This window comes from Typha angustifolia, chromosome 14 (genome assembly GCF_048772165.1).
Source record: "Typha angustifolia cultivar Huaian chromosome 14, ASM4877216v1, whole genome shotgun sequence".
NCBI lineage: Eukaryota > Viridiplantae > Streptophyta > Magnoliopsida > Poales > Typhaceae > Typha > Typha angustifolia.
The window spans coordinates 3421582-3443743 of record NC_133252.1 but is presented as its reverse complement, the minus strand read 5'-3'; the positions used below and the strand labels follow the sequence as shown (position 1 = coordinate 3443743).

The window sequence follows — 22162 nt, the reverse complement described above, 5'->3', positions numbered from 1 at the left end:
CAAGGTCGAAGCTTTACTTCGTCGCCAAGAACTCTAAACCACCCAAAAAAAAAGAGAACTGAGATAGAGATCGAAAAAAGAGGAGGAAAAGAGAGAAAAAGAAAATCACCAACTTTGAGATCAGAAAGAAATCGTTGAAGAGATCAAAAATATGGCAGTGGTGGAGCACCAAGATAGAAGAACAGATATGTACCAACTTGAGAGGTGAAAATTTTTTACCCATTTTTTGTTTATTTCGTTATGATCGGGCTTTATTTAATCTTCTCATCTTTTTCGTTCAAGTCTGTGTGCGGATTGCTCGTTTGTAGGTTAGGGTTTTAATTGTTAGAGTTTATTGTTAGGGGTTAGGGTTCCATTTTAAAGTAGAAAAACCTTAGGTGTGTTTACTGCGAAAGATCTCATCTTTCTAGTGATCTTACGATGTATGCTGGATATTTTGTTGTTGAGAGGGGACTTGAATAAAATAAATTTGTGAGGTATGTGAGGTTATAGATGGAGCATGTGTAGTGAAGACCTCGATAATTTTATGTGTAATGGAGCATGTGAGGTTGTGAGTTATAGGGAGAATGATGAGTTTTGCGTTTATAATGTTTGTCTTAATTACTCTGAGAAGGGAAAACTGACCGATGCCTTGAAGGGTCTGATGAGTTTGATTTGTAATGGGATGTGTGAGTCTGTAGTTGCTTGTGTGCGGATGATCAATTTTCCATTGTAGTGTTTGGGTTATTTACAGTAAGAGAATGGAAAACCTGGAGTGTCACTTTTCTCTTTTTCGGTTTTTGGTCTTCTACTTTTTAATTTCTGTTTATTTGTGTTAATCTTGCCTACGAATGTGCTTTTTCGTGCCTATAATTGTTCACATTCTTCGCTGGTCATATAACATCTATTGGTTTGTTTCTAGTGAAATTAGAACATGCAGAGAAGGCAGGCCAGAGATAGTTGACGTAATTGATTTCATCAAATTTCTAGGTGCGGATACAAACAATCTGATTTTTTCCATGCAAAATAATGTATTATTAGTGTAAATTGAATCTCTTATGTTATTTTTAACAGGAGGAACTCTCGATTGATAACTCTTGTATCTCAATCACAAGGAAAGGTCTGCTTGTAGTTTAAAGAAGCGATTATAGGGGAAAATATGCTATGCTGAAATCGGTTGTTTTTTCTGATGATGTATTGGGGGCAACACTAATACTTATAAACAACGTGTGACCACACATGGCTAGTCCGTTGATGAGATAATTACAATTCTTAAGGAATTATGGTTTTGTATAGTAATCATGGAAGACCTGTAGTTCAATGCTTGGTACAGCGGGTAAAGGGCTCATATTTATAGACAACTATATTACAATTCTTAAGGGGATGTGGTGTGGTAATCATGGAAGACCTGTAGTTCAATGGTTGGTACAGTTTATAAACGATTATATAGCCACCGATGGCTAGTTTATTGATAAGATAATTACAATCCTTAACGGATGTGGGTTTGTGTGGTAATCATGGAAAATCTGTAGTTCAATGCTTGGTATAATTACAGGGTTCTGGATCTCGAGGAAGAGCGTCTGTTTTCTCTTTTGGCACATAGAAAGTTGAGGCAAAGAGGGTGGATGTCGAGTCAGAATTGACAGAAATTATTGACAAGATGATTTTGTAAGATACAAAAATCGGGAGGTCCTAGGAAGTGAAGTTTTGATGGTTGATGGGTTTAGAGTCCTAAATTTTGTGTCAGGAGATTTGTAATGTAGTTTTTCAGTAGTCTTGTGGCTTTTGCATTGTGCATTTACTGTATGGCCTGTGAGTAGCATCTGATCTAATCTAAGCACATAGATCGGGGAACAGAAATTAATAATTTTCACAAGTCGAAATTATTAGTTGCTGATGATTGATGTCCTATTCTATTATATGATCACAAGTGCTTTTCTCTTTGATCCCCTCTGTTGTCCCTGTCTGAAGATATTGACTTGGTTATGTTATCTTCTTTTCGCAAGTGTAGTCTTTTATAGCTGCATTGCTCAACTGCATTGCTGACCTATTGTTTTTTTTCTTCTTCCAGGAAGAAGAGACCACGTAGGGCAAGGGATGGACCAAACTCTGTTGCAGAAACCATTAGACAGTGGAAAGAGCGCAGTCGTCAACTAGATTACACTGTAAATGTTGATAAACGTATTCGAAGGGCACCTGCGAAGGGTTCAAAGAAAGGCTGCATGCGGGGAAAAGGAGGTCCAGATAACACCCGGTGCAATTATCGTGGCGTGAGGCAGCGGACTTGGGGGAAGTGGGTTGCTGAAATCCGTGAACCCAATAGGGGTAATCGTTTATGGCTTGGAACTTTTCCTGATGCCTTGCAAGCTGCTCTTGCTTATGATGAAGCTGCAAGGGCCATGTATGGTACGCTAGCCCGCCTCAATTTTCCAGATAAAAATGCTGTTGCCAAAGTTAGTGATACTCCAACGTGCTCAGAGTCATGTGAGTCCACAACGACAACATTATATGGCTCTATAACTAGTTCACATCACCGAGAGGTGTCTGACCTTTCGGATCCCAGTAGAAATGAGCTAAGAATGCCGAAGGTAGAGCAGGGTGAGGAATTCAAGAGTAGCTCTCCGTTCGTTGGAGAAGTTGCGGATAAGGTGAAGGATGAAACAAATGAAGAGGTGTTTGCTCCTCTGGAACCAATAGCAGAACTCGTTCGGGAGGATGATGGTATCAACTATGATGTATTTGATATAGATGAGTTTTTGAGGATGTTAGATGCAGATCTGGAAGGCAGCACGGGGCAAGTTGGAGAGAATGGTGTTGGTGGAGGTGGTGAGTACAACCCTTTCTCAAATCCGTTGGAGTTCACAGATGCCGGTGGTTCGGTTATGACAAGCCAGATTGAGCGAGAGCTGAACGGGCTGCAAGACAGCCCGATCGACGACTTCACGTTTGATCTGATGTTCTAGTAGGATCTCATAGGTTATTATCCTTCCGTGGATAGCTGCATCAACGTGTTCTTTGATTCAGCTTGTCGCTGGTTCTCCTTGAGTGTTTTTTAGGTTGAGGAAGCCATGCTTGTTGTAACACAGAATGTGTTTTGCCATTTTACATTTTATTCCTTTGTTAGTCCTTTTAAGGTCTGTAGGGCAGTAGGTTGACACTGTACAGTATCTGAGCTAGCTCTCTTTTTCCTTTCGTTCCTTCTTCTACGTCAATATGCTGTACTGAAAATAAAACCATGCAGAAGTGAATAAGAATTTTGCTGATGAAGGGATCATATACTACTTTTTGGTGCCTTGTACTTTGGTGGTTTTCGTTGTGTAATCTTTTCTGAAGGACCACCAGTGCTGTTATAATTTCTCGAACAAACATTTTCTTCAATCTGGAGAAGGGATCATGGATGAATTCTTAGGTACTGCAATGCTTCTCTTTTGATATTGCAAAAGTTCTGCAAGATTCCAACAGCTTTGCTTGGGTGTTTGAAGATCTTGCATCTACAAGTTCATATGCTTATTATCTGATGAACACACATGTTCTCTGTGATTTGAATGAGGGCAAATAATTAATGCATCAGTTGATAGAATAAATGGTGTTAGGTGTTAGTTTAATGAATTAGTCATGGATTAAGTGGGAATCGGGTGTCCTGCTTCTTTGTTCCAAATAAACAAATGCAAAAGGAACCTTTACCTCTTTCTGTTTTGCTATGTTAAGGTCAAAGGGAATTATCTCGTGGAGAAAAATAAGATAAAATTAGTTACCTTCTCTAACGACCCTAACCAAACCTTTGCAAAAATGTCTTCTATTGGGGCACCTAATTCTTTGATTTGAAGTACAAAAGAGAGCTTTTTTAATTAGTGGGCTAGTTAAGTTTGTCAAAAGCCCTTACTAACTCCCTGCATGGCATCTCAGACTCAATGACCAAATGGGCATCTCTCACATCGGTAAGCAAATCAAATCCAAAACAGAAGCTATGAACCTGGAGATCCCCTGGTGAAACACTCACCAACCAAAGGACCAGTGGGTATAACAACTCCCATAGAATTTTAACCGAATGGTTTTGCCAAGAAGCTCGGCCAACTCAAAATTAATAACTCAAAACCATCTCCACAAATTGAAACCTAATCTTCCAAACACAAACAACTCCATTACTTTCAAGTGTATGACTCTATAAATAGCACATCCTCCCAAGTTGCATCACAACACACCTGAAGTCTTCCAAACAACTAGAATCCAGAGCAGAGATGGAGGCCCAAACAAATGCAGCAATGTCATGCAAGCTCTTCTTTGTGCTTCTGTGGCTTTCACTTCTGTTCACTTACACCACTGCAAAAGTCCACTACCATGAGTTTGTTGTAAGTCTCTCTACCCCTACCAATTATTTGCTCTTCCTAATAGTATGACAGACAAATATTGTCGATACTTAATGTTTAAGTTTTTGTGTCTAACTGATTATCTAATATGATATCAGAATTAATTTTTCTTGAGGTAATGAGTTCAGACCTGATCAACACCCTTAGTTCTCTTTTCTCTAGTATTGCTATTAGCTAAGCAGTACATATTATTATTATTCAGGTGCGAGAGGGTGTGTTAAAAATATGACATACATTGTTAAATGTGTTCTTCTTATAAATATATGATCTAATTTTATGGATTAAATTGGATGCCAATAGATGCAAGCTACGCCAGTGAAGAGGCTGTGCAGAACTCGCAAGATAATTACAGTAAATGGGCAGTATCCAGGACCAACGCTGGAGGTCAACAATGGAGACACACTAGTGATCAAAGCTATCAACTTAGCTAAATACAACATGACTCTCCACTGGTATAACTTTATTGCATGCACACTCATATATTGTTGTATAGATCTATTATGTGATATTATTGTTCTTTGTGATGTTTATGATGTGATTAGGCATGGGGTTAGGCAGCTAGGGAATGGTTGGGCAGATGGGCCAGAGATGGTGACCCAGTGCCCAATTAGGCCTGGGGGAAGCTACACTTACAAGTTCACAATCCAAGGCCAAGAAGGGACTTTGTGGTGGCATGCACATAGCTCATGGCTGAGAGCAACTGTTCATGGAGCTCTCATCATCTACCCAAAAGAAGGCACCACCTATCCTTTTATCAAGCCCAAAAGAGAATTCCCAGTCATACTTGGTACTAACTAACTAGCTAATTAACTTAATCACCACAAGATCCTAAAATAGTTTCTTCTTAGAACAAAGTGTACTTGCCCTTGATTATAGAGAGACTAATACTTAATTTGGTGATCATGAATAGGTGAGTGGTGGAATAGGAACCCAATTGATGTTTTGAGGCAGTCCATGAGGACTGGTGCTGCTCCAAATGTATCAGATGCCTTCACCATCAATGGCCAGCCAGGAGATCTCTACAGCTGCTCAAGCAAAGGTGAACCATCTACCTTCTTTATTTCACATAATTTTCTTAAAATCTACTAGGAAATAAAAGGTGGGGAGTAGTCAGCGGATCCACAATTTTTAAAAAATGGCGACTAAATTGTATGTTATATTTTCTTTTGCTACTGAAATCATTAGTCGTTCAAATTTGTTATTTTTAAGGATTATTAATATAAATACATCTAGATGAGCAAAATACTTGTTATTTTATTTATTTTCTTTAAGTTTGGAGAATTAAATATGGATTACTGATTTGTTTTTCTTATATAAAAAATATTGGATAGTTTTTCTGAATGATTTTAAATAATTTATACAAGGATAAAATAGAGCTCATTAATTTTGATGAGGACTATAAAATTTTAAAGTATGTAGTGATAGTTATGATATTTGGAATAGTATTTTCGACTCACATATGTCACACTGCAGAGACTACTGTCATCCCTGTCGCCGCCGGCGAGACGAATCTCCTCCGGTTCATTAATGCGGCGATGAACAATGAGCTGTTCATCGCCATCGCCGGCCACTCGATGACCGTGGTCTCAGCTGACGCGGCCTACACCAAGCCGTTCACTACCTCCGTCCTCATGCTCGGCCCGGGCCAGACCACCGACGTCCTCCTCACTGCCAACCAGCCCGCCGGCCGGTACTATATCGCCGCCCACGCCTATGCCAGCGCTCGTGGCGTCCCCTTCGACAACACCACCACCACCGCCGTCCTCGAATACAACAACTGCCCCCAAACCACCACCAAAATGCTCCCCCCTCCGATGCTCCCTCTGCTCCCTGCATTCAACGACACGAATACCGCCACCGCCTTCGCCGCCGGGATCAAAAGCCCCGGGCTCGTAAAGCTCCCTGGGCCGGTCGACGAGCACATATTCTTCACCGTCGGGCTCGGCCTCTTCAACTGCCCGCCGAGGCGGCGGTGCGGCGGCCCGAACGGCACCCGGTTCGGCGCGAGCATGAACAACGTCTCCTTCACTCTCCCGAAGACCCTGTCCCTCCTCCAGGCCCACTACCTCGGCGTGCCCGGGGTGTTCACCGCCGACTTCCCGGCTTTCCCGCCGGTCCAATTCGACTACACCGCCAACAACATCAGCCGTGCATTGCAACAACCCGTACGCGGGACAAAATTGTTTAGGCTCAAGTATGGATCGGTGGTGCAACTCGTGCTGCAAGGCACGAATATCTTCGCAGGGGAGGAGCATCCCATGCACATACATGGCTACCACTTCTACGTGCTGGCTACCGGGTTCGGAAACTATAATCCGGCAAGAGACAACGCGAAGTTTAACCTAATCGACCCGCCGCTGAGGAACACGGTCGGCGTGCCGGTGAACGGGTGGGCGGTCATCCGGTTCCGGGCGGATAACCCCGGGGTTTGGCTTGTGCATTGCCATCTCGACGTGCACATCACTTGGGGCTTGGCCATGGCCTTCTTGGTGGAGAACGGAGTTGGGGCGTTGGAGTCCACACAGCCTCCTCCTAGGGACTTGCCAGTTTGCTAAATGGGTTAAGATGTTGGTGTTTGCTTCTGCTGCTGCTATTGTTGTTGTTTTTAATTTTTCGTGCATCCACTTGGTCCTGTTGTTGTATGAATCGATATCAAGCATTGTTGAGTGTATTTAGTGTTCACGAAAGCCTAAACGGAGTACTATGTAATTGTTCCCAGAGTTCATGATTGGAACTATTTAAAAATTACTTGAAACTGCTATTGACTACAGAGAGCTTGAAGAATATCCTCTTAACAATTACAGTGTCTCCAAATAAAGTCCAACCTATTTGAATTACTAAGGAATTTCATTTAAATGGAAATCAATGAATTCAAGTTAAAAAAGAAAAAGAAAAGCTACAGAATTGAAGAAATGGGAGTCAGTGTACTACCTAAATGAGTACCTATCACCACCATTGGTGAACAAGAACACCCCTCTCCCTAAGAGAAGTGAACAAATCTAAGCACTCCCTGTAAGTGTGGTTATACTTTGGCGACCTCTCTCCTGGGCAACACTTCTGCCACCTGTTGTAATGGCACTCCAGGAACAACTCGTCAACCAAGCAAATAGCCCCTGTCTCGAGTAATCTTGGAATCAGATCGAACTCGCTCCCCTCCACGTCCATCTTCACCACCACGTAATCCTTCTCCGCCACCGCCGCCGCCTTCAGCCACTCCGCGAAATCAAACCCAAGAATCTCTCGCACCTCGCCGCTCCGGACGGAAGAGGCGGCGGCCGGGCGGATTCGACCCATGCCGCCGCCGCCGCCGCTTTGGTTTCCTCGATCGATTTCGAAGGTGAGGGTCTCGTTTCGGAGCCAGGCTGCGAAGGGTAGCAAGTTTACCTTGTGCTTGTGGGCGTATTGGGCGTGGAATGCGGGGTCCGCTTCGACGGCGAAGATCTCGAAGGTGCGGTTTTGCTTCGGGTACTGCTTCTTGAACCAGCTCCCGATGCTCGAGCCATAGCTCCGGGCGCCGACGTCGATATAGATGTATCTGTTCTTGAAGCTTATGTCGACCATGGAAGGGAGGTACTTGATGCTGTTGATGTTCCTTTTGAGAGTTATCCATGGCTTCAAGGGCTCTTCTTGGATAAGGGGCTCTAAGGATTGGAGGATTTGGAGGTTGCGATCTCGAATGGAGCACTTATTCGCGGGATTGGGGTTGGATAGAGGATTATTGGGATTCTTCTGGAAGATGATCTGGCGCAGGGGAGAGGGCGATTCTGGGCCGTCGATCTCGCGCGAGCGGAGGAATCGGAAGGTGGGGAGGAGAGCGCGGAGGGATTGGAGGCTGTAGGCGTCCCCGGCGGAGGCGGTGTGGAGGACGAGGAAGCCATCCGGCTTTAAGACTCGGGCGATCTCCGAGGCGAGATCCGCCGGACGCTTGGATCGGTCGAGGGCGCGGTCGGCGAAGACGAAGTCGAAGTTGGAGGGGAACGGGAGGCGGAGAAGGCCGCCGGCCCCGACGACTAGCGGCGAGCATTTCTTCCTCGCGACGCCGAGGGAGTTGGGGACGCCGATTTCTCGCAGAGCGAGGACTTCGTGGCCGGCGGGGGTGTCGACGCAGAGCGACTTGGAGGACGAGGAGAGGAATCCCTCGGCGATGAGGTCCTGGAACACGGCGGAGTAGTACTCCACTGTTTTCCTCCACTCACGACTGGTCCATAGCGCAGGGGTGGCGGCGCCACCACCTTCCTCCACGCGGACGAAGGCGGCGGTTCCGGCGGCGGAGGCCGGCGAGGAGAGGAGACAGAAGTCACCGGCGCCGCCGCAGGAACCGCCGTGGACGGTGACGACGTAGACGAATCGGAGAACGAGGGCGAAGACGCCAAGGAGTAGGACACGGACGAGGAGGTTGCGCGCCGAGCTCGGCTTCGGATCCATGTCCGGGGAAGAAGGAGAAGCTTCGAAAGCCTAACGGTAACAATTACGGCGAGGTGGACAAACGAGAGCAGAACCGAGCGGCGGAGGTGTGGTTGGCGCCGACGAGGGCTTTGAAATAGAAGGATTTGATAGGGGCACAATTGGAGTCCATGAGACCAGGTAGTATACGATCTCTGTCGGGCTTTTATCTTCTTCGCCTCCGGTCTTATTCCTTGCCGTGTTTCGGTAAATTGCCGGAAATACCCTTTCACGTGAAACTGGACTGTTCATTTTTGTGACCTTTCTCGCGATGGCTGTATGCTGAGGGTTAGATTCACGAGAAACCTAACAATCCGTTGAGACAGATACGAAAAGCTGCAACTAGGTTTCACGGGTGGAACCGGTGGCAAGTTTATGTAAATTAAGAGAAAAATAGGGGCCTGCTCGAAAGGATGCAGAGAGAATGGAGTCACAGGTGTAGTATTGGCAATATTATCGTGGCAATCGGAGTCTCTGACTCGGAGAATGTGAACCGTCGAAGCGAGAAGTGGACGGCTGAGATTGAGGCGGTGCATGTGAATTACTTAATCGACTGGTGATTCAGGATCATATCTATCGACCAGTATACACCGTGCCCACACGCCACGTAAGTGAGTTGCGGGAAAAGTTTTAGAACCTGCACTGTAAAGGATCCCTTTATTAGATGAACCTTCAAGTGTCCAGCTTGGCAATCGTCCAAATGTTAGTTACGTGTAACGTGCTTCGTTGTCTTTTACACCAACTTACTACTCCTCCTCCTTTTCTCTCTCATCTACTCGCCCTTTTATTTGTTGTTTAATATTCCAATCCCTCCTATTATTACTCCTCTTCCTTCCCTTCTATTCTCGTACCCAATTTTTTTTTATAAAAAAAATGGCAGCCATCTCCGATAGCTCGAATCCGTACCCCGAGGAGCTTCCGGAACCCACCGCCCCGCCGGATCTCGAGAAGGCCTCGCCTGCCGCTGGCTCCGGCGCAACCGCGGGCGACGGAGGAAGCGCGGTGGTGACGTCGGTCGTGCGCCGATGGAGGCGGGAGGATCTCCTCGTGAAGAGCGCTCTCCTCCTCCATGGGGTGGCGTGCCTCTTCTCACTCGTCTCCTTCACCCTCATGGCCTCGAATAAGCACGGGGACTGGAAGAATTTCGATCACTACGAGGAGTACAGGTAAGAATGATCCAATTCCGAGGATAGATCTACTAGACTGGATCTTTTGGGATAATTGGAGGCGTTGATCTGATTTAGGTATATAGTGGCGATTTCGGTGCTTGGTTTCTTGTATTCGCTGGGACAGGTGGCGAGGCAGGTCCATTTGCTTAATGGCGGGACGGATCCGGTGCCGGGAACCGCTTCGAGATTCGTGGATTTCGTGGGAGATCAGGTGAATAATCCTATCTCTGTTTGGTTTCATTTCTTGGTGATTGCATATTTTATTACTCTTTGACGTTTGTGTTAATTCTCTTGGAGAAATATGTTTGAAGGACGGATTATTTTATATACTTTGAACCATGCTCCTTGATCGATTTGCTGTCGCATTAAATGTAGCTTTGGCTGTATGAGAGGGACCACCATAATGTTTAATTGGAAATATATGCATCAGTATCAGGTAATGTAGTGATAGGTCAACTATATTATATACTCATTAAACTCCTTCCTTGACTTGTTTGTATGCTCAAGACTTAGAAAGATCAAGTAAGAAGGCCATGAAATTGAATTATGAGAGGACTTCAGAATTACATGATGAGATTGTTGTAACTTAAAACCTGGGATTTCGTTATCTTAGATGAAGCTAAATGATGATTTACAGTAAATGCTTAAGTTAGGAAATGGTGCATGATAATTATCTTTATTCAGACAGTACTTTTTGTATATTGATGAAATAATATTGCCCTATTAAACATCTCGCAGCAAGTATATCCACGAGAGCAATAAATAAACAGATTTAGGCATTAGTACTCAAATTTATGAAGTTTATATGTTAGGAGTGTTGATTATGTGTATATTTTGGTCAGTTTAGTATTTGAAGCTTCTTGCTTGATATATGGATAAACTAGCATAGTAAGAAAGATATTTGATTTGTATGACCTTTCAGCTGATCTTTGTAGATTTCATATTGAAATTTTGTAAAATAAACAAGCTAGCAGCCTAGCATTTTACATCATAGAGATGTTTTCTCTCTTTTTAGTCCTTCAGGCAAGATTTGATGGTATATAAATGCAAAAATAGAACTTCCAGCTATAATATGAGAAGAAGGTAGAGATGTAACTAAGTTATTGTGAAGATGCCATTGTTCTGCTATTTCCCAGGATCAGTGGTAGATAAGTTTTAATCTTGCTCAATGAATGTGTATTTAAGAACAATGTTTCAGATGATGATTCTTCTCAACTGGCATGAAAATGATGTCTCTTTACAAAGCCCAATGATAATTCCATTCTGCATCTCGAAGAAAAAGGAGTGTCTTCATATATGCTTTTTCTTCTTTGGTATTTTTGGCTGAAAGTGAAGAACGCATTTTTCAGGTGATTGCATATCTATTGATCTCTGCATTGTCTGCTGCTATCCCTCGTACCAATCAAATGCGAGAAGGAGCAGATAATATATTCACTGATGCATCTGCAGCATCCATTAGCATGGCTTTCTTTGCATTTTTGGCCTTTGCTTTCTCTGCTCTTATATCTGGATTCAAACTATCCAAGCAAACTTATGTATGAATGTAAAAGCCTTGTGTGTAATACCCTACATACCAAAATTGTCGTGTAAAAGCCTTTTGTTTTGCAATTCTTTTGCCGTCCCTTAGACCCCAAGTCTTGTCATTCATTCAGTACATACATATTCTAATTTGTAAAGCCTCTTTTTGTGTAATTATCTTCGAGTCTGTCAACCGCGTACAATTAAGAACAACTTGTTGTTAATCGTGTTCTTATGTTGTCAAGAACAATTACATAATTGATAGATATTTTGTGGCCGTATTCATTGTAATGCTCTACCATACGTCTGAATGATAGTGTTTGTACAAGGTGCGAATCTTAAACTGAGGCCTGAGATGATGTCCACAGTTTCTTAACGCTTTCCAACTTCTACACACATCGATTAAAAGCTGTTATTTTCTCCTCTTGTGGTTCACAAATCAGAACTGGAATCTTTATGTGCAGGTAATCTTCAGATCATATTGCTTGGTTTTGTTTAATATGTTGACGAGCAGGAAGGTCATTTCTTATATGAGATTTACCTATTAATGAATTGAATATGATCTTGAAGGCAAATCAAATTTCCTGATTAAAATTTTAGGTTGTTGAAACTTGACAGTGATTGGACCTCTACTTGTTAATTTATTTTTTTACCTCATCTATAACTTTCATTTGTGTTTATGAAAGAGCAACGATTCTCTACAAACAGTAACATCATCTTTGTTTTTTTTATCACACTTTTATCGCTAATATACCTATCATCAAAGGGAAAAGGGAAATTTAGCTAATGATCCTTGGTGATATTTTATGACCAGTGTAGCTACGTGGCAGTATGCCATATGATCCTTGGTGATATTTTATGACAAAGATTGCAGATATTTTGGGCAAATAAAGAAAATAGAAAATGACACGAAAAATGAGAAAAGGACACCAAACTATTAATTATTTAAGATATCCTTGTCAATGTCAATGCCACTATAGTTCCATTTTTATAAGCTAGTGATAAAGACCCATTTATTACGAAAAGAGTGATTAGCGGCTGCTCTAAGACTCAAGTCCATTAATAATATTTAATAATAAGACTTATAGTGACTAAAAACAAGATAAATACCCTTTTTTTCTCTTGTAATTCTCAACAAGACAACAACAACATTTTAATAAAAATGTAAAAAAGATTTATGGCGTTTCGTATTATTTTTCTTCCATTAGGATCCAAACGGGCATAAGATACACCCAACCGCACAACCCGACAACCCAATAATAATTCTTCGTCACGTTCACATGCACTTTCCCCTTTTCCACCACAAACGGATATGAATGGTGACGTGTCCCGATAACACCAACCCGCGGTTTGGTGGTACACTGATTTGATTCCCATCCAACTTCCTTCTCCACCTTCTGATCCCAATCACGCCGCCCACCTGTCCATTAAAACAGGCCAAGACAATAGACAATACCGTGGGTATCCCCGACTGGATAAGATCGGTGGATAGAAAGGTCTATTTGATATTTCCTCGTAACTACCCTTACCTTTATGATAAAATAACGCAAAGAACCAGGACTTTTTCGTAGTTATGTTGATCTTTTCGGGCATTAAGATGTCACCCCTTTATATAATTACATTTGCAGACCTTTTGTTGTCCACATTGGTATTGGTACTTACTTGAGAGAATATAGAGGAGAGAAGAAGGGAGTGGGTATGGATGTAATTAGAGGGAGATGCGTGTCGAGTTTGAATCCGGACGCCGCGCCGTTCGTGCCGGTGGCTTACCAGGCGGTGGAGGACTACTCGCCGGAGTGGTGGGATTTGGTGGAGAACACCGCCTGGTTCCGCGACTACTGGCTTCGCGAGTGCTTTTTGGACCCCCAAATCAGCAATATTTACGAATCAGACCCTGTGCTCCCCGACGACGTCGACGCCCTCTTCTACCCGTCCTCACGTACGTATCCCTTAATTTCCCCCTTTTTTCTCTCTTTATTTTGCAAAGAGCCTCCTAGATATCCTGTATTTGCGAACCAGGACCTCCATTTTTTCCTTTATTCTTTTGCGAAGGGAAACGCCACCAAAGGAAAAGAAATGTCAGCATAAAACTAAAAGAAGTAGGTGGTGACTTGCAAAAAAAAAAGTCACTACTTTTCTTGAGCCCCCATTAAAAAGACAATCATTTTTCGTTCGTTATATAATTATATTTGGGTGTTTTACATATCGCCTCCTGCATTTTAACTCATTGTTTTCCCCAACCCTTCTTAAATCCTACTTTTCTTGTCCTAAATGTTCTCCCAAATATTATGTAAAAGATAGGGTGCAATTTGTAAATATCACGAAAAAGACAGAGTAACATGTGTATTCTGGATCACCGTTGTATCTTAATCGTGCGGTCCTAAGAGGTCGTATTCTTTGTTCACAGAGGACGGAGAGGAGGAGGATGATAAGAGTCCAAGGGACATCGTGAGTTGGGCCGTGGCAAAGTGGAGAGGCCCACGAAGTGTTATTAATGGGCCCAAGTACGCGGAGAAGGCGCCAAAAATCGTGAACTCGAGGGTGAGTCCGAGGACGATTCAACAACCGCGGTGAGGTGAGTTGACCCGAGTCGTGCCCGGGCCCCCGAGTCAGGAAGACGTGGCTTCTCTTGTAATTTGCTTGTGTTTTCTGGTCAATTGCTGATGTAATTTTATTTTTCCTTTTCTTTTTAATCGTAAGAAAGTTGGGTTTGTATAGTTTCTAACTCATAAATAATAAGAGACTACGTCTAGGAGGGGGTTAAATCCCTTTTCTTTATGCTTGCGGATAAGATAATTGTGGTGGAAGTAAATAAGATTAAAAGATGAAAAGAAAATTCTAAAATTACCTCGTTACTCTCTTTATTGTTATGTTTTGAGATTATTTTGGGATTTTTGTTAGAGTGAGGATGATCAAGATTATCATATGTTGTCTGTTCTAATTCTAAGGTTCTTCTTCTATTTTTATTTTTAAATATGATAAGAATTGTCCAATATGTATGAGTAATTACATATTGATATGAATCCAATATTGATGAAATCATATTCATATCAGTTATCTATCTATGAGAAAAAAAAATAGGTGACACATATTAGATCATGTACATATATAGATTATTGTTTACTTTACTTAGTTGTTAATAAGCTGTCATTAGTCTAATTGTGTTGCGTGGCATTGTGGCTAAAATAATTAGTTACCTATTTGTAGCTTCTTCTCTGTAATTCTTAAAAGAGCGATCAGTGAGAGTTTTCTCCTGCATTTCATTCTTTGCTCTTAGCTTGATATGACACTTTAAGATTTAGGTTAACTATAGAAAGGTAAAATATGTTTTCTCATATAATTATTAGAAGAACACGGCAAGAGGAGAGAGAGTTGATGGAAGAAAGATGAGGAATAAAGTTTGGGAAACACCAAACTTTGTTCTAACTATGGTTAAATATATTTTGCCTCTGGTTCTTTAGAATAAAAGTAGTTTGTCCATTTAAATTTTGTTTTGTATCACTCGTGTCTCTTTATATTTTAAACTAAAATATAAATATAGACACTATCAGGGAGGATGAAAAAATGATTTAGATGTGGTTTACCTCGTAAGGACATTGAATTCGCTAGGTCGAACCTAGTTACTATCGAAATCTTCATTTCAACAATAGTTAGAAGTGTAAATGAGTTATGCTGGCTTCAGCTCAAGCTCAACTCAAAATTAATTTTGAGCCTTAATTTTAGGCTCATGCTCGACTTAGCTCAATTCGAGCCGAGCAAATCGAGCCTGAGTCAAATTTGAGCCTAAATTAAGCCTATTATCAAGCCGAGCTGGATTGAGCCCGAGATAAGCCAAAAAGTATTTAAGCTGAATTAGCCAACCTCTTCCCGTCAAACTCCTCACTTCCTCTCATTGTTCTCAACTCTCAAGGATGCCGTCCACCGCCGCATCCGCCTCTCCGACAAGTACCTCCTCAACTGCGAGTTTGGTGTTACCCACCTCTGCATCGACAAGCAGACTTCCGAGGCTCCGAAACCCTAGTGTGGAAATCCATCCCCAAGCAGAAGCTCCAAACAACCATTGATGTTGACGATGTCTGCCGCAAGGTCACCATCATGTCGTCGAGGCGGTAGAAGTGAAGAGAGAGGAGGTTGTAGAGAGCTGTTGCAGAGTGTTGGGCGGTGATCGACAGGGGTAGGAGGCGAAGGGCAGCGACAAACGCGTTAAGGAGGATCGAGTTTGCCGTGAGAGATTTGTTGGAGGAGATCGAGAGGTTAAGGCTGTGGCTCAGGCTCTACTTAGGTTTCGGCCGGATCGTCACGCCACGACGGTGGAGCACGGGATCGCACTTATTACCGCCATGGCGAGGAATGTTGCCTTGGCGGATGCGGGATTGGCCGTGCTGCATAAGTTTGGGAATTAGGGTTTTCTCACCCCTTTATACCGAGCCTGAGTGAGCCGACTCTAGCTCAGGCTTAGCTTAATATTAATTTTGAGCCAGCTTTGACGACTCAGACTCGATTCATCTCTAATCGATTTGAGCCGAACTCGAGCTTCAGCTAAGTCGAGCCTGAGTCGTTTGTTTATTTTGACAACCGTAGTGGTAGTTTCAGGTCGTGGCAATCGAATCTCTTCCTAGCATTTAAACACCAAAGTCCCATCAAAGAATAAGTACTTTTGAGTTTTGGCATGCAAATACCCTACAAGGCTACTCGAATACCCGACACTTAGGAATTTTTCTAGCTCTTCCCCCCATAGCCCCCTACTTTACTCTGTATCGATCTTCATCTCTCTCGATCTCTCGATCTAGGACGATGCCCTCTCCAAGGTTGTTGTCCTCTCTCTCTCTCTCTCTCTCTCTCTCTCTTTCATAAGAATCCGACATTTGATGAAAAGATATTAATAAAATAGTAAAGCAAGGTCAACTAGAACATAACGGTAATTAAACGATGTTGCGGGTTGTCATCAAAGGGTGGCGGAGGGCCAAGAGTAGTGGTGGATGGCCGAAAAGTAGGGTGGCTACTGGTGGAGAAAGATGGTTAGGTTTTGGAGGATCGATATGCTTCTACGGCTATTATCTACTCCTAAAAAGATAAAAACAATTTAATGGCTACGGTAAAAGATAAAAATGAGCTTAACTTAATCTTCATTAGTAGATTTCCCTAATCAACACATGACTACTCCTATTTATAGGAATAGAATCCTAGCAGATTGGATCTACATGCAGATTATCCAATTTATTTAAATTTTAAAATAATAAGATAAAACTAACTACTAACTTAACTTGATTCGACTTGACTCAAATTAACTAATGTTGTCGGGTGGTAACAATAACTAAACTAACATTAACCAGGACATAAGAGTCTTAGATAACTCTATTTCTATTAAATAAATGTATAATTCTATTTAGACTTTTTGAATTATCACCGATTTTTACATACAGTCTTTAAAACAAAATTATTACTCGCATATACCCCTTCACAGCTAAGAAAAATATCAACATATACTCTCTTGAATTAAGAAAAAATAATAACTGTACAACTCCTAAATTTATATTAAAAAATGGTTGAAATGTTGTATGTGATTAAAAAAAAAAGGTTTAGATGCCTCTGGTTCTTTAGAATAAAATTAGTTTTCATTTAAATTTTGTTTTGTGTCACCGTGTCTCTTTATATTTTAAACTAAAATATAAATATAGACACTACCAGGGAGGATGACAAAATGATTTAGATGTGGTTTACCTCGTAAGGACATTGAATTCGCTACGTCGAACCTAGTTATTATTGAAATCTTCATTTCAACAGTAGTTAGGGGTGTAAATTAGCCGAGTCGGTTCCAGCTTGAGCTCGGCTCAAAATGAATTTTGAGCCTCAATTTTAGGCTTAGGCTCGACTTAGCTCAATTCAAGCCGAGCAGATTGAGCCCGAGCCAAGTTCGAGCCTAAATTAAGCTTATTATCAAGCCGAGCTAGATTAAGCCTGAGATAAGCCAAAATTTATTTAAGCTGAATTAGCCAACCTCTTCCTGTCAAACTCCTCACCTCCTCTTATTGTTCTCAACTCTCAAGGATGCCGTCCATCGCCGCATCCGCCTCTCCGACAAGTACCTCCTCAACTGCGAGTTTGGTGTTACCTACCTCTGCACCGACAAGCAGACCTCCGAGGCTCCGAAACCCTAGTGTGGAAATCCATCCCCAAGCGGAACCCTAGTGTGGAAATCCATCCGCAAGGTCGCCATCATGTCATCGAGGTGGTAGAAGTGAAGAGAGAGGAGGTTGTAGAGAGCCGTTGCAGCGTGTTGGGCGGTGATCGACAGGGGTGGGAGGCGAAGGGCAGCGACAAATGCGTTAAGGAGGATCGAGGTTGCCGCGAGAACTTTGCTGGAGGAGATCAAGAGGTTAAGTAAGGCTATGACTCGAATCAACACATGACTACTCCTATTTATAGGAGTAGAATCTTAGTAGATTGGATCTACATGCAGATTATCTAATTTATTTAAAATTTAAAATAATAAGATAAAACTAACTACTAACTTAACTTGATTCGACTTGACTCAAATTAACTAATGTTGTCGAGTGGTAATACTAACTAAACTAACATTAACCGGGACATAAGAGTCTTAGATAACTCTATTTTTATTAAATAAATGTATAATTCTATTTAGACTTTTTGAATTATCACCGATTTTTACATACAGTCTTTAAAACAAAATTATTACTCGCATATACCCCTTCACAGCTAAGAAAAATATCAACATATACTCTCTTGAATTAAGAAAAAATAATAACTGTACAACTCCTAAATTTATATTAAAAAATGGTTGAAATGTTGTATGTGATTAAAAAAAAAAGGTTTAAAAAGTGTAAGTGAAAAACAATAATAATTTAGGTGATCTAAATAAAATTATCTCTTAAATAAATATGTATTCTTAGAGAGTTAAACCTTAAAAATATTGTAAGTTAAATTTAACCTAGTAGCACGAGGAAACAAAAAATATTCAAATAATTTCAAAAAAAATTAAATACGAATTACCCCTTAACTTCATAGCGAGGGAACTGTAGTCATTTAAAACCTATAGTTAGGCTAATTAATGTATATAATTAAATTTGTTTAAAGAAAAACTAATGCTGCTGTATCTTTGATAGTTAAATCTAAAATACAGGGGTGAACTAATAAATACTAATAAGTCAGGATGTAAACGATAATAAAATCTCATCAAACTATCTCTAAAATAAAATCTAGGACGGTAAAAGTAATTTTGGTGGAAGCACAGGGGTCTAAATGCGTATTTAACTCTATTAGTTTGGATCTACCATCACGTGGTTCACACAAAGAGGTGTTGCCGTGTTGCCGTGTTGACGAGTTTATCCACCAACCGGTAAATAAAAAGTGCCGGATTCTAGAAAACGCGGATATCTTTTTGTCTACTGGACGGGGAGCATCTTAGTAACGATAGGAGAGAGGAGAAGCTTCTACTATGCTCCATGGACTACTACTACTTCTACCCTTCGCTCCAAATTAATCAATCTTTAATGCAGTCAGGATTTCGTATTATTATAAATTAGAGGTAGGTAAACAGCTGTTTATCATACTTTGCTAAGTAATTACTTCTTTATGGGTAGACCTTATCACATCCATTACTTTTATAATTAGCGTGGGAAGTAGGAAGTGGGAGCCTTAATGATGATAAGATAAGCTAAATTATTAGGTCAAGTCTCTCTTATTTGATTTATTTTATCACTTTGAAGAAAAATAAAATAACACTAATAAGATTACCATGCCTAAACTGGGCTTCCTTTTGAAGTTATTTTTTCGTCATATATCGGATGGGAATCGAAAGATAATTTCTCATTATTCGAATTTATTATCAAAGATTGGGACACTGTTCTACATGATAATACATTTTTTTTTAAAAAAAAGAACAAATTTTAATCTTCTATATCACTTTGAATGTACTTTGGGACACTACAATATGTACATCAGAATTCTGCATCAAACTTTCAATACAGCAATGACTCAAAAAAGGAGTTATCACTTTGTTCTTCCTTTGGTTTAGAGAACAGACTGTCTATGTTCATCTGCTGTTGCTTTTGCGAATGTTGCTGCTGATTCATGCAAGAATTCGTCGAATTCTCGAACCCGGGGAATCCGTAGCTGCTCGGGTTTTGCAGCATCTCAGGTGTGATGGGAGGTTGATCACCAGATGCATTCAGTCTCCCTCCAAGAAGATGATTAGAATTAGCACTAGGCATAGCTGAGGAATGCCTTATTATTGCCATGATACTACTGCTACTACTACTATTGTTGTAGTAGTTGTAGTTGTTGTTGTTGTTGATGATGTTGTTCTCCGTTGCAGTCCTAGTAGCTGCCAGTGCTCCGCTTCCTCTCGCCGCAGGGACGTGGTGGTTGTGCTTGCCTTCGTACGTCGTGATCACCGCTCGCGAATCCTGCGAAGCTCTTTCGACATGCTTCCTTACAGGGCAACCGTTGCTTGTGCATTTGTAGTAGCTCCTATCGATCCAATCAATTGATAAGAGTTATATAAGAATATGCATGTACATAATATATCTAGTAGTAGTACTAGATTCATTCAAATATATTACCTTGGATTTGGATTCCCCTTCACAACCTTTTGCCCATATTTCCTCCATCTATACCCATCATCAAGGATATCGATATCGCTCGTCGTCTGGATCACAACTCTAGGCTCCCTCACAGCCCCGTTTCCTGAGACAGCTGACATCCCCTCACTCTCACCTTCCTTCTTCCTACAAAGAAGAAGAAGAAGAAGAATGTTTTCATCTTATTATTCTTGTTTTAAATTCACAAAAAGACCATGTTTAACAACGTCTTCGCACTATAAGCTAACCATCTTTTCGCATCGGGCTCGTCCTCGTCGAGTTCATCTCCGCCGTTATTGCTCCTCTGAAACCCCATCTCAGAGTTGTTGTTGTCATCCCCCAAAGAGACGGATGAATTATCCGGCGTCGTCGCGAGGAAAGAATGATCTGATGGTTCTGAAGGTATGGAAGACTGGAGTACTGTTTGAGTTGAAGATGAGTTCCTTCTTGTGATCTGAGGCTTTGGGTGGTTATGAACACTTTTGTACACAATTGAAGTTACATGTCCTTCTAAGGATCTCTCCACCTTCTTCGTCATCGGGCAATTCGGATACGTGCACTTGTAGTAGCTCCTCGGGTTTTCGCTACCTTTCACTTGCTTCTGCCCATATTTCCTCCAGTTGTAGCCATCATCAGATTTACTCTGTTCTCTAACTTGTGAGCAGAACTGGAGAGTTGGGATCTCGGAAGGATTTTTTTGGTTTGGAGCAGCTTCTTCTGCTTCTTCCTGTGTATAGGGTTACGATTTAGACACAAGGTAAAATAGGAGTTGATTTAGAATTGATCAACAGCATGAGCATACTAGAACTACTACCTTAGGAGCTGCAGGTTCATAGCTCTGTGGATTTGTGTTGGTATGAAAGGAGAAGTCAGAGTAAGCTCTGTTCTTCTCCTTGACCTCCTGTTGAGGATTGCCAGAGTTGGTCCTCAAATTGAAAGCATTAATAGGAAACGTACCAGTTGTTGGAGAAGGCAAGAGCTGTTCATGAACACCAGCCAAATTAATAAGACACCCAATTAATGATATATAAAAACTAAAGATTCCACTCAATTAAAAACAAAGACTTGGGCTTTCATGAATCTACTTACATTATTGGATGAGAGGAGAACTGGAGAGTCTAAGAGCTCAGCAGGGCTTAGTCCAGCAGGAATGGAGAAATAAGAGGAAGGAGAGAAGGGAGGAGGGGAGATGGGGAGTGAAGGAGGAGGGATGGACTTGAACTTGGGCTTGCCTTCTCGTCTGCTCATGGTGGTCTTATCTCCTCCATCTCCAACTCCTGCGAGGAGCTCGGTGAAGGAGGAGGTTGATAAGGGTGAGGAGAAGGAGAAGGGAGACTTAGCTGAGGGCTCTAAGCTCCCTGTGGAAGAAGCCATGGTAGGAGGTCAAAAGTTAGGAGGGTAGAGAGAGGAGGTGGTTTTGAAGAGTATAAGAGGAGGTAGGGGAGGTGAGTCTTTTGTTAGGTGATACGAAATCGATGCATGGATTAACTTGGTAAAGATTTAGAGAGAGAGAGAGTGAGAGATTCGGATGGAAGACGAGGAGGAGGGACTTCTAGGAAGGAGAGAGGAAGAAGAGAGAGGAGGTCTGACCAAAATAGTTGGTCAAAGAGGAGGGTTGGTGACCTCGTGGGGCCGGTAAGGCGGCTGAGGTCCGTAGTAGAGGAGGGCAGGGCCGAGGGGCGATGACAGTTGACAGGAACTCCACGTCTCCCCTACGTTAATTGTCTTTTTTCGTTAGCGAAATGACTGATATAACCCTTGGTAGATTTACTTTCTTTTTTAAATATCTTTTATAACCTATTGTCTTTTTGCATGAATCTCCTCCTAATTACTCTCTGATAATTATATGTTCAAATTCAAAATATTTTAATAGATAAAATAATAAAAATATTCTTATTTGAGAGCTATGTATCTTAAAAATAAATAATAATATTTTTATACTTTTACTATTAGATATATTAATTAATTTTATTGGTATCTATGAGAAAACCAAATGTTTTGAAAAGGTATTTATTTAAGAGACTATGACTCTAAAATTTGGAGGATAAATCGAAAGATTTTTCTTAAAGAAAAAGGAGATATATTT

The 22162-nt window shown here is 41.5% G+C and overlaps 6 protein-coding genes across 6 annotated transcripts; 4 read left to right on the top strand and 2 right to left on the bottom strand.

Annotated features, from left to right (window-relative positions):
- The first annotated feature begins 30 nt into the window (after positions 1–30).
- On the top strand, positions 31–3260 carry LOC140776576 (dehydration-responsive element-binding protein 2B-like). Its single transcript, XM_073120317.1, has 2 exons — positions 31–204; positions 2051–3260. Exons 1-2 carry the CDS (start codon positions 152–154, stop codon positions 2940–2942), a joined length of 945 nt encoding a protein of 314 aa, XP_072976418.1. The 5' UTR covers positions 31–151; the 3' UTR covers positions 2943–3260.
- Positions 3261–4169: 909 nt separating this feature from the next.
- Positions 4170–7091, top strand: LOC140775336 (laccase-3-like). Its single transcript, XM_073118568.1, has 5 exons — positions 4170–4328; positions 4647–4798; positions 4889–5133; positions 5257–5385; positions 5820–7091. Exons 1-5 carry the CDS (start codon positions 4218–4220, stop codon positions 6899–6901), a joined length of 1719 nt encoding a protein of 572 aa, XP_072974669.1. The 5' UTR covers positions 4170–4217; the 3' UTR covers positions 6902–7091.
- Positions 7092–7159: 68 nt separating this feature from the next.
- On the bottom strand, positions 7160–8771 carry LOC140775337 (uncharacterized). The gene has a single exon (XM_073118569.1). The coding sequence runs from the start codon at positions 8769–8771 to the stop codon at positions 7293–7295; it is 1479 nt and encodes a 492-aa protein (XP_072974670.1). The 3' UTR covers positions 7160–7292.
- Positions 8772–9662: 891 nt separating this feature from the next.
- LOC140775338 (CASP-like protein 4B2) lies at positions 9663–11781 on the top strand. Its single transcript, XM_073118570.1, has 3 exons — positions 9663–9955; positions 10034–10169; positions 11308–11781. Exons 1-3 carry the CDS (start codon positions 9663–9665, stop codon positions 11497–11499), a joined length of 621 nt encoding a protein of 206 aa, XP_072974671.1. The 3' UTR covers positions 11500–11781.
- Positions 11782–13116: 1335 nt separating this feature from the next.
- On the top strand, positions 13117–14254 carry LOC140775339 (protein EARLY RESPONSIVE TO DEHYDRATION 15-like). Its single transcript, XM_073118571.1, has 2 exons — positions 13117–13415; positions 13884–14254. Exons 1-2 carry the CDS (start codon positions 13175–13177, stop codon positions 14048–14050), a joined length of 408 nt encoding a protein of 135 aa, XP_072974672.1. The 5' UTR covers positions 13117–13174; the 3' UTR covers positions 14051–14254.
- A 5036-nt stretch (positions 14255–19290) lies between these two features.
- LOC140776248 (probable WRKY transcription factor 26) lies at positions 19291–21632 on the bottom strand. Its single transcript, XM_073119886.1, has 5 exons — positions 21166–21632; positions 20891–21055; positions 20325–20803; positions 20059–20223; positions 19291–19966 (listed from the first exon to the last, which is right to left on the bottom strand). Exons 1-5 carry the CDS (start codon positions 21448–21450, stop codon positions 19456–19458), a joined length of 1605 nt encoding a protein of 534 aa, XP_072975987.1. The 5' UTR covers positions 21451–21632; the 3' UTR covers positions 19291–19455.
- Positions 21633–22162: the final 530 nt, after the last annotated feature.